This window comes from Gekko japonicus, unplaced genomic scaffold (genome assembly GCF_001447785.1).
Source record: "Gekko japonicus isolate JY-2015 unplaced genomic scaffold, Gekko_japonicus_V1.1 scaffold3325, whole genome shotgun sequence".
Taxonomy (NCBI): domain Eukaryota; kingdom Metazoa; phylum Chordata; class Lepidosauria; order Squamata; family Gekkonidae; genus Gekko; species Gekko japonicus.
In genome coordinates this window covers 155014-166795 of record NW_015175464.1, presented here as the reverse complement: position 1 = coordinate 166795, position 11782 = coordinate 155014, and the positions used below count along the sequence as shown (strand labels likewise).

The 11782-nt window shown below is 48.4% G+C and overlaps 1 protein-coding gene across 1 annotated transcript in view; it reads left to right on the top strand.

Moving 5' to 3' along the window:
* Positions 1 to 67: 67 nt before the first annotated feature.
* The window catches only part of LOC107122789 (chromosome unknown open reading frame, human C19orf60), a gene marked incomplete at its 5' end in the record, with an annotated part of 31286 nt that continues 19571 nt past the window's right edge, over positions 68 to 11782 (top strand). The window contains 2 exons of the mRNA XM_015425926.1: positions 68 to 185; positions 8883 to 8965. Of these exons, the coding sequence (XP_015281412.1) occupies positions 68 to 185; positions 8883 to 8965 (201 nt within the window). The remainder of the gene's footprint in view (positions 186 to 8882; positions 8966 to 11782) is intronic.

Here is an 11782-nt window from a genome sequence, read left to right as displayed (position 1 = left end):
TTTAGGGAGGGAGCATGGGGGGGGGGGGGGTTGTTCCAGCACTGCAATGCAGCCGTCCCGCCTGCAGGAGGCAGCAGCGGGCCCGGCTCCAGCGGCGCAAGCGTGGCCAGGTGCCGGAGCGCCGCTTTGTGCGGCAGGAAGGGAAAGGGCCGGCCTTTGGCGAGGGGATTCGGCCTGGAGTCATGGTGAGCCAAGACGGGACTGGCGCCCGGGCAGGTACCGGGGAGGGGGGCGTGCTGGGGTTGTTCTCCCGCCCAGGTCCTCCTTGCATGGCTGGGGGGCGGGACTGCAGCTGCAGAGTCGAAAAACGAATCAATAAACCAAGCGAGCCATTTTTAAGGGGCCTTTTCTTACTCGGCGCATTCCACAGCGCTCCGTGACCGCTAGAGGGAGCCCGAGGCCAGAAGGAGGTTTCTTCCGAAGGGGTTTTTAATCATCGTTGTTAAACAGGGATGCCAGCCTCCAGGTGGGACCTGGGGAATCGGTGTTCCCTCTAAGCTGAGTTGAGTGTGAGCCAGCTCCCAGTTTCTTAGCCTCCGGCTCACACATTTTTGTCTTCGCTCAGGAAGGAGGGCTCCAGAGCAAACTCATTTTTTATTTAATTATCTAATGTTACACTTTAAAATAGCAGCAGCGGTGGCATAATATATATATGACAACAGGAGAAAAGGGGCGCAACAACCATATCATTTACAAAACTGTTTAACTATATAAGCAATTTTGACAAACTGACAACCATTAACGTCTGTGAAAATACAGTCTATTAAGCAAAATCCTTTTGTAGCCTCAACAAAATAGTAGGCACTTATATTTGGCAGCTTTAATAGCCTCCCATTCAAAAACATTCTAAATCTATCTTTTCTGCTAAAGGAAACCAAATACTTGACGGATTGCGAAAAAGTTGTTCATTGTGGTTAGAATCCTTATGAACAGAAAAAACGTTGAACATAAACAAATCCCAGATTTTATGCACCCATTGTGCTACCGTAGGAATTGCTTTTTCTTTCCTTTTTTTTTTTTTTGTAAACATTTTATTTTTAGGATACATTCAACAAAGTTCAACATTTGTATTACAATTCTTATCCCTTTATATCCTCCCCTCCTCCCTCCCCCCCCCCCCCATTAATGCTTCCCCAAGTCTCACCACCCCCTCCATAATCTTTAGGTTACTCTTAAGTACTCCTCTTTATCTTTTACATTTTCTACAGGTAACTTATTTTTTCACAATTCTCTATACTCAATAGTTATCAAAGCAACATAAATTGTCTCTCACATCCCAGTATTTTTCCAGATATTTTTTTAAGTCTTTCCAATCTTCCAAAAAGAGTCTTCTGTTGCCATATTCTTCAATTTCCTTGTCATCTTATCCATTTCAACCATAAAAAGTAGTTGAATTGCTTTTCCTTTCCAAGAGAGAGCAAACTCATTTATGCAGTAGCTAAATCACCTGCTCACCGCTTTAATGCCAGGAGCTCACAAAGTAGAATTTTTGCTCACAAGACTCCACAGCTTAGAGGGAGCATTGCCGGGGATCCCCTGGAATTGCATCTCCTCTCCAGACTTCAGAGATCAGTTCCCCTGGTCAAAATGGCTGCTTTGGAGGGTGGGCTCTCTGGCCCTGGACCCCACTGAGGTCCCCGTCTTCCACAGGCTCCATCCCCAAGTCTCCAGGAGTTTCCCAACCTGGATCTGGCAACCCTACATCCTTGTCCCCCACCAGTGGCCAGGGGAGACCTGGCAACCCTATATTAACACAGTGACTTATTAAGAGCCAGTTTGGTGTAGTGGTTAGGAGCGCAGACTCTAATCTGGGGGAAGCGGGTTTGGTTCTCCTCTCCTCCACCTTGCAGCTGCTGGTGTGACCTTGGGTCAGTCACAAGTTCTCTCAGAGCTGTTCTCTCAAGGGTAGTCCTCGAAAGAGCTCTCTGAGCCCCTCCTCCTCCTGCATAAATTAGTTTGCTCTGGAGCCATCCTTCCTGAGCTACGACCAAGCTGTGTGAGCCAGAGGCTAAAAAACAGTGAGCCAGCTTAGAGGGAACTCAGCTTGGAGGGAACACTGGACAGGTCCATAAATTATCTGTGATCACTTTTTTTTTTAAAAAAAAGGAACCTCCACATTCAGTGGCAGTCTACCTCTGCATACTAGGTGCTGTGGACAACCAGCAGAGGAAGGCCACTGCCTTCAAGCCCTGGCTGGAAGCGGGATTTGGACCAAGAAACTGAGGGTAAAAGGTAAAGGTTCCCTTGCTCGAAAGCCAGTCAAATCCGACTCAAGGTTGCGGTGCTCATCTCCGTTTCCAAGCCGAAGAGCCAGCGCTGTCCGAAGACGTTTCCGTGGTCATGTGGCCGGCATGACTAAACACCAAGGCGCACGGAACGCTGTTACCTTCCCACCAAAGTGGTCCCTATTTATCTACTTGCAATTTCTTGCTTTCGAACTGCTAGGTTGGCAGGAGCTGGGGCTAGAGACGGGAGCTCCCTCCGTCATGCGGCACACTCGGGTCTCGAACTGCTGAACTACCGACCTTCCACAGCCTGCAGTTCAGCGTCTTAACCACTTGAGCTTTGGTCTAATCTTGCTGGGCGGTTCTTCCGTCTTGCAGAGCTGTTGCAAGACTTGAACCGTGGGCTTGGCAACTCACTCTTCCAACTCCTCCGCCACTGCGACTCTTGTGCTTCATGCAATTAGCTACTCGTCAGATCTTGGAAGCTAAGCAGGGTTAGCCCTGGTTAGTATTTGGATGGGAGACCACCAAGGAAGCCCAGAGTTGGTATGCAGAGGGAGGCAATGGCCAACCGCCTCTGTTCGTCTCTTGCCTAGAAAACCCGACGGGGTCCGCCGTACGTCGGCTGCGACTTGACGGCACGTCCCAGCCCCAATGGTCCGTCGGACTAGATTTCTGGGGCAGGGAACCGGGGGTCCGATTTTGCATCCTGCGATCAAATGCCTTCCACCCCCGCGTTCCCACAGATGCCAGCAGGCGGGTGGGATCCTTGCCATAAAGGGAGGGAGGATTTTTTTAAAGGCTTGGAAGAGACCACATGGAGATTGTCAGTTTAATTGGGTGAAATATAGGGAAGGGAGGGGGAACCGAACGCCCACCCCCGGGCTAGGGTTCGGCCCTGGTTGCTGCTAAAGCAGTGGGCTTCCTTTCCCTCCCCTGCGCTAGGGGGGCTTCCCCCCCCCAATTTGGAAAGGGAAAGGGTGTATGCGTGCCAGAACCCTGTTGTACAGGCGTTTTGGAAAAGAAGCAATCTGCCGCAGGGCCAGAGGTTCGCCGTGCTGGTGGAGATTAACACGGGGAGGTCCTCCACTAAAGGGCAACATGAGGAGCGCTGCCAGGCCCAGTGTTCCCGCTAAGCTGAGTTAGTGTGAGCTAGCTCCCAGTTTCTTAGCCCCCGGCTCGCACATTTTTTTGTCTTCGCTCAGGAAGGGAGGGCTCCAGAGCAGTGTTCCCTCTAAGCTGAGTTAGTGTGAGCTAGCTCACTGTTTTTTAGCCTCCGGCTCACACATTTTTGCCTCCGCTCAGGAAAGATGGCTCCGGAGCAAACTAGTTCGATGCAGCAGCCAAATCGCTTACTCACAATTTGAATGCCGGTAGCTCATAGAGTAGATTTTTTACTCACAAGACTCCACAGCTTAGAGGGAACATTGCGTCCAGAGCAAATTAATCTCTGCAGTAGCCAAATCGCTCGCTCACAACTTTAATACCACAAAGTAGAATTTTTGCTCGCAAGGCTCCACAGCTTAGAGGGAGGATTGCTTGGGACCAGTGTTCCTTCTAAGCTGAGTTAGTGTGAGCTAGCTCCCAGTTTCTTAACCCCCGGCTCGCACATTTTTTGTCTTCGCTCAGGAAGGGAAGGCTCCAGAGCAAACTAAGTTATGCAGTAGCCAAATCGCTGGCTCACAACTTTAATGGCACAAAGTAGAATTTTTGCTCAAATTTTTGGTCAAAGCCATGGTATTCCCAGTAGTCATGTATGGCTGCGAGAGTTGGACTATAAGGAAGGCCGAGCGCCAAAGAGTAGATTCTTTTGAACTATGGTGCTGGAGAAGACTCTTGAGAGTCCCTTGGACTGCAAGGAGATCAAATCAGTGAATCCTAAAAGAAAGCAACCCTGACTGTTCCCTGGAAGGCCAGATGGTGAAACTGAAGCTCAAATACTATGGCCACCCCTGGAGAAGACCCTGATGCTGGGAAAGATTGAAGGTCAAAGAAGACGGGGGACGGCAAAGGATGAGATGGTTGGACAGTGTCATCGATGCAACGAACATGAAGTTGAGCCAACTTCAGAGGACGGCGGAAGACAGGAAGGCCTGGCGGGATCTGGTCCATGGGGTCGCGAAGAGTCGGACTAGACTGTGCAACTGAACAACAACAACAACAAAAGAATTTTTGCTCACAAGACTCCACAGCTTAGAGGGAGCAAGGTCCCCCCGGCCTCCAGCAGGGGACCAGGGGGCAGGGTAGTGTTGCCAGGTTGGGAAACTCCTGGAGGTTTGGGGGTGGACCCTGGAGAGGACAGGAACCTCAGTGGGACACAGTGCCCCACAATGCTCCCTCTAAGCTGTGGAGTCTTGTGAGCAAAACTTCTACTTTGTGAGCTACCGGCATTAAAGTTGTGAGAGAGCGATTGGGCGGGTGCATCAATTAGTTTACTCTGGAACCCTCCTTCCTGAGGTAAGACAAAAATGTGTGAGCCAGAGGCTAAAAAACTGTGAGCTGGCTCACACTAACTCGGCTTAGAGGGAACACCGGACTGCCACAGAGCCCACCCTCCAAAGCATCCATTTTTCTCCGGGGAACTGATCTTCGTAGTCTGGGGATGAACTGTAATTCCGGGGGATCCAAGCTGGCACCCCTAAAAGTTACACGGGGGTTGCGAGATTGAGCCTTTTGGTGCCACGGACCTGCAAGGTTTGCGGCAGCCCATGGAGGCGGGGGGGGGGGTGTCTCCAAGAGGAAATGGCGTCTGGAGACTCCAGCTGCCAAGTTAGAAGACGCAGCTGTTGTGTTCGTGCCGTCTGCCTTTCACCGACGTCCCCACCCAGGTTCGAGGCGTACAGAGCTGGCCGGAGCAGAGTCCGCCGCCGGCACGCCGCTCCCGCAACGCTGCCAAAGGGGCTGTGATTCCAGGCAGAGCGAGTCTTCAAAGGCCCAGTGGAAATTTCTTATGGAGTGTGAGAGAAATCGGATCTTGGCAGAGAACCCACCGCCGAGGAAGCCAAAGCAGACGCAGTCCCTTCCAAACAGAGCTGGGGTGTTGGGGGTGGGGGGGGGAAAGGGGGTTTTGTGGGCTTGCCAACTGGAGGGCCTTTGAACCCTCTTTCAAAGTTGCATGCATATGTATGTGTATATATATATATTGAAATGAGGCGTTAGGAAAAAAAAAATACATCCCCTACAATCACGGAGCAATTGCGTAGGGAACCTTTCCAAAACTTTAAGCTGTTCTTTCAAAAAGGCACTTGGAACAGACCAAAGAATAGCCAGGTTTCGGTCACGGAGAAGAATGAATCGTCTTTTTCCCGAAAAAGGGGGGGGGGGGGAATCGCCTGAGAAAGATCGCCTTGCTGGATCGGACCAAAGTTCCTTCTCTTCCTACACTGCGTTTCCAACATATGGTTCTGGAAAGCTCGCCAAAAGGGTGTGGAAATGGGGAAGACTGTGTCTCGTTGCTGGTCTCCCCTCCCTGTCAGATGGAGGTAGACTGCCCTGGAAGAGAGAGGTTCCATTGGGTTGGTCCCTAGCAGCTTTCCTGCTTGATCTTTTCCCGTTCCTCTCTTCACTGTAGCCACCATCTGATGTGAGTTTTGTCCACACAGGTCCCAGGCAACGTTCCCTCTAAGCTGTCGAGTCTTGTGAGCAAAAATTCTACTTTGTGAGCTACTGGCATTAAAGTTGTGAGCGAGCAATTTGGCTGCTGCATAAATTAGTCTGCTCTGGAGCCATCCTTTCTGGGCTGAGACAAAAATGCGTGAGCCGGAGGCTAAAAAACTGTGAGCTAGCTCACACTAACTCAGCTTAGAGGGAACCGTGGTCCCAGGATGATTTTTTTACCACTTTCTGAGTGGTTCAAAGGGAGCCTCTTTCTCTTTCAGCTGAAAAATCACAGCTCAGTATAGGGTTGCCAGCTCGGGGTTGGGAAATACCTGGAGATTTGGGAGGTGGAGCTTGAAGAGAGCGGGGTTTGGGGAGGGGAGGGGCTTCAATGGGTTACTGACCAAGAGAGAGATCTTGGAGTCGTAGTAGAAAACTCAATGAAACTGTCTAGGCAGTATGCAACTGCAATTTAAAAAAAGGCCAACGCGATGCTGGGGATTATTAGGAAGGGAATTGAAAACAGATCAGCCAGTATCATCATGTGCCTGTCTAAATCGAGGGTGCAACCTCATTTGGAGTACTGTGCAGTGTTCACTCTAAGCTGAGTTAGTGTGAGCCGGCTCACAGTTTTTTAGCCTCCGACTCACACAATTTTGTCTTAGCTCAGGAAGGATGGCCACAGAGCAAACTAATTTATGCAGCAGCCCAGTTGCTCGCTCACAACTTTAATGCCAGTGGCTTACAAAGTAGAATTTTTGCTCGCAAGACTCCACAGCTTAGAGGGAGCATTGGTACTGTGTACAGTTCTGGTCACCACACCTCAAAAAGGATATTATAGCATTGGAAAAAGTGCAGAAAAGGGCAACTAGAATGATAAAAGGGTTGGAACACTTTCCCTATGAAGAAAGGTTAAAGCGCTTGGGGCTCTTCAGCTTGGAGAAACGACGGCTGAGGGGTGACACAATCGAGGTTTATAAGATTATGCCTGGGACAGAGCAGGTAGAAAAAGAAGTACTTTTCTCCCTTTCTCACGATACAAGAACTCCTGGGCATTCAATGAAATTGCTGAGCAGTTGGGTTAGAACGGATAAAAGGAAGTCCTTCTTCACCCAAAGAGTGATTGACACATGGAATTCACTGCCACAGGAGGTGGTGGCAGCTACAAGCATGGATGGCTTCAAGAGGGAATTGGATAAGCATATGGAGCAGAGGTCCATCAGTGCCTATTAGCCACATGGTATCAATAGGAACTCTTGGTCTGGGGCAAGTGATGCTCTGTATTCTTGGTGCTTGGGGGGGGGCAACAGTGGGAGGGCTTCTAGCGTCCTGGCCCCACTGCTGGACCTCCTGATGGCACCTGGTATTTTTGGCCACTGTGTGACAGAGTGTTGGATTGGATGGGCCATTGGCCTGATCCAACATTGGCTTCTCTTACGTTCTTATTAATTTCATAGAGTCCACCTTCCAAAGCAGCCATTTTTTCCAGGGGAACTGATCTCTTTCGCCTGGACATCCCTTGTAATCCCCAGAGATCTGCAGCCACCGCTTGCAGACAAAACAAGGATCCCTAGCGTGTAATAGTAGAAAACAGTAGGAAAACACGAAGGGCAGACCATCAAAGATTAAATGCACTTGAAATCATATGTGCTTTTGGCATGTCATGCATCCACGTTGAAATACAAATAAACACAACAGTAACAAGGTATGCACATAAATCCAACCGGTGGATTCTCCTTGCCTTAAGTGCAATAAAAGTGTCCGAAGACCTCCTGCAGTCATAAATCAAGCAGAGGACGACCAGTGAAAAATCTATAGCTGAACAACGCCTTTCCTAGGTATATGGACGTTTCAATTTCTCTTCCTCTGGATTAGTGGCTGAGTAATGCAACCCGATTTCTAAGAGAATTACATTGACTCCCAGTTCTTTTATCTATATTGAATCCCAGGGTTCCTCACAAACCAAACTGAGACGTCCATATACCTAGGAAAGGTGTTGTTCGGCTATAGGAGATTTTTTTTTTTTAGTGGTCTGCTTGATTTAAGACCGCAGGAGGTCTTTGGACACTTTTATTGCATTTAGATCGGTTGGATTTATGTGCATGCCGTGTTATTGGCACTTGTGAGCGCAGTTACTGTTATGCTTATTTGCATTTCAGTGTTGATGAATGATACACCAGGAGCAAATATGATTAGATTTGGGGACCTTGTGTTTCTATTTGCTTTGGGTCATGGACCAACTCGTTATAGATGTTTATTTGTAATTTAAATAATATATCCTAAACTCAGACATGTCAAGTGCATTTAATCTTTGATGGTCTTCCCTTGGCATTTTTCTGCTGTTTTCTACCGCCTGAAGGTTTGCAAGCCCGCCACTGTAGCGGGACGTTCCTGCGCAAAACGCATCCAACCCCTTTTTGTTTTCTTTCAAGAAAAGCCAACTCTGGGTGAACACAAAGACCATTTTCCAAATGACAGCTTAACACGGTGCAGAGGACCTGAAGAAGTTTGGCCTGTGTTTGGGTTTTGGTTTGTTTTTTTAAAACACCTGTATTCAGTGTTAGGCTATAGGTAAAGGTAAATGTTTCCCTTGCTCGAAAACCAGTCGAATCCGACTCTAGGGATGCGGTGCTCATCTCTGTTTCCAAGCCGAAGAGCCAGCGCTGTCTGAAGACGTTTCCGTGGTCATGTGGCCGGCATGACTAGACGCCGAGGTGCACGGAACTCCGTTACCTTCCCACCGAAGTGGTACCTATTTATCTACTTGCAATTTCTTGCTTTCGAACTGCTAGGTTGGCAGGAGCTGGGGCCAGAGACGGGCGCTCACTCCATCACGCGGCGCTCAGGTCTCGAACTGCTGAACTACCGACCTTCCGGTCTGCAGCTCAGCGTCTTAACCACTTGAGCCACTGCAGGTTAGGCTATAAGTTATCCCCAATTTCTATGGCAAGGACAGCTAAATTATCTGGCCGTTTTCCATTCCGAGTTCTGGTGGTGGCGGAGAAGGGCAAAGATAACTGCTCCCTGTGCTCTGTATCAGCGTCTTGTTTCCTTCTGCAGGCGGAGGACGATGTGCCGGCCTTAGTCCGCCGCTTCTACAGTCTGCAGAGTGAACGTGTGGAAGCCTATCGCCTCTTTGAGGAGTGAGTATCCGTCGTGGGAGGGGGGGGTTCTTCCTCACAGCCTACCTTTGCTCTGCCTTTTTGGATTCAGGCTTTGCAAAATCTATCTGGGACTAACTTAGAATGGACCTTGATTTCCTCCGGGGCTGTTTTAGTATATCCGGGACTAACTCAGAATTAACCCTAATACATCCGGGTCTGTCTTAATGTATTTGCAACTTTTGTTATTCAGTCGCACAGTCGGGTCCGACTGTTTGCGACCCCATGGACCAGATCACGCCAGGCCTTCCGGTCTTCCGCCGTCCTCTGAGGTTTGCTCAACTTCATGTTCGTTGCATCTATGACACTGTCTAACCATCTCATCCTTTGCCGTCCCCGTCTTCTTTGACCTTCAGTCTTTCCCAGCATCAGGGTCTTCTCCAGTGAGTGCTCCCTTCTCATTGGGTGGCCAAAGTATTTGAGCTTCAGTTTCATTATCTGGCCTTCCAGGGAACAGTCAGGGTTGATTTCTTTTAGGATTGACTGATTTGATCTTCTTGCAGTCCAAGGGACTCTCAAGAGTCTTCTCCAGCACCATAGTTCAAAAGAGTCTATTCTTCGGCGCTCGGCCTTCCTTATAGACCAACTCTCGCAGCCATACATGACTACTGGGAATACCATTGCTTTGACCATGCGGACTTTTGTTGGCAGGGTGATGTCTCTACTTTTTATCATGCTGTTTAGGTTCGCCTTCGCTTTCCTCCCAAGGAGCAGGCGTCTTTTAATTTCATGGCTGCTGTCACAGTCTGCGGTGATCTGGGATCCCAGGAACGTGAAGTCTGTCACTACTTCCACGACTTCCCCTTCTATTTGCCAAGGAGTGATGGGGCCGGATGCCATGATCTTAGTTTTTTTGATGTTGAGCTTCAAGCCCACTTTTGCGCTCTCCTCTTTCATAGAGTTAATGTTAATACGTGTAGAACTAACTCACAACCACCTTTTCTGCATCTGGAATTCTCTTAATGCAATAGGGCCTAATCCAGATCTGACCTTCATCCATTTAGGGCTGTCTTAATACATCTGGGACTAACTTGGAATTAGTTTCAGGTGGGTCGCCATGTTGGTCCGAAGCAGCAGAACAAAGTTTGAGTGCAGTGGCTCTAAGACCAACAAAGTTGAATTCTGGGTATCAGCTTTCGTGTGCATGAGTATAAGCTTTTGTGTGTGTCTGTCCCGATTCGTGCATGAATTTAGAGTCCGGTGGCCCCTTTAAGACCAACAAAATTTTATTCAAGGTCTAAGCTCTCATGTGCACGCACTCTTCTTCAGATACATATCCATATCAGATTTCGTTTATTTATTTATGTATTTGTTAAATTAGATTTACTATGCCGCCCTTCCCTACGTGTATGGCTCAGGGCAACTTACAACAAATAATACACAATCTCATACAAATTACATTAAAACGATCCAATAAATAACAGTAGGTAGAAACAGTATCTGTTCAGTGCTTCGATTTCGATTTATTAATCGCTTTCCCCACAAGTGGGCTCAAAGTGATTTACAGTTACACTTTTAGACAGGGGACTAACAATGTTTTCATAGGGGATAGGAAAGACAACATACGATTCATTTTCAATTGCACATGCCGTGACTGCACGGTGGAAACGTCTCTGGCTTGGATCAGTCATGTCCCGAACGGCTGCGTCGACCGGCTTGATGACGTTGGGGCTTCAGGACCCATATGTCGTATCGCCACACTGCCACCACCTGGCCGGAGCATCCCACTGCAGGGATTTTTGTAGCCAAGTAGTTTCTTCCGCCTTCCGATCCTGGAGCAGGACGTCCCAACCGACAGCTAACACCTTCCCACAGGGGAGTTGGTGTGCCCACCCTCTCTAAGGAGTGGTTCCCATTTTATCTACTCGCCGAGGCTTTCGAATCGCTGGGTGTATAAGATGACGGAGAAATCCTAACTCCCCAGCCTCCCTGGGGGGAGGGACTATGAGCAGTGTTCACTCTAAGCTGAGTTAGTGTGAGCTGGCGCAGTTTTTTTAGCCTCCGGCTCACCCATTTTTGTCTTAGCTCAGGAAGGAGGGCTCCAGAGCAAACTGATTTCTGCCATAGCCAAATCACGGGTATAAATTGAACTAATAAATAAATAATGCCTGTAGCTCACAAAGTAGAATTTTTGCTCACAAGACTCCACAGCTTAGAGGGAGCGTTGGTTATGAGGAAAGGGGAATTATAGGAGAGTGCCAGTAGAAGTCCAAAAGATACCTACATATCTGAAGAAGTGTGCATGCGCACAAAAGCTTATATCTTGAATGCCACTGGACTCAAACTTTGTTCTTTGGAATTAGTCTTAACACATCTGGCAGCAACTGAAAATTAAGCTCAACACATCTGGAACGGTCTTGATTCATGCGTTACTAACTCAGAACTAACCCGAAGACATCCGGCCCTGTCTTAATGCATTTGTGACTAACATAGAGTTAACATTAACACATCTAGAACTAACCCACAACCATCTTTAATAGGTCTGGAGCTCTCTTTGTACACTAGGGCGTAACCCAGAACTGGTCTTCATCCATCTAGGGCTGTCTGAATACATCTGGGACTAACTTGGAATCAGGCTTAACACATCTGGGACTAACTTGGAATTAATCTTAACACATCTGGGACCAACTGAAAATTAACTTGAACATATCTGGGACTGTCAGTTCATGGGATCTTAGCACAGAACTAAGCCCTGTCTCAGTTCATGTGTTAGTAACTCAGAACTCACCCTAACACATCCAGGACTGTCTTAATACATCCGGAACGAGCACAGAACTCGCCCTGCTATATCTGGGACCA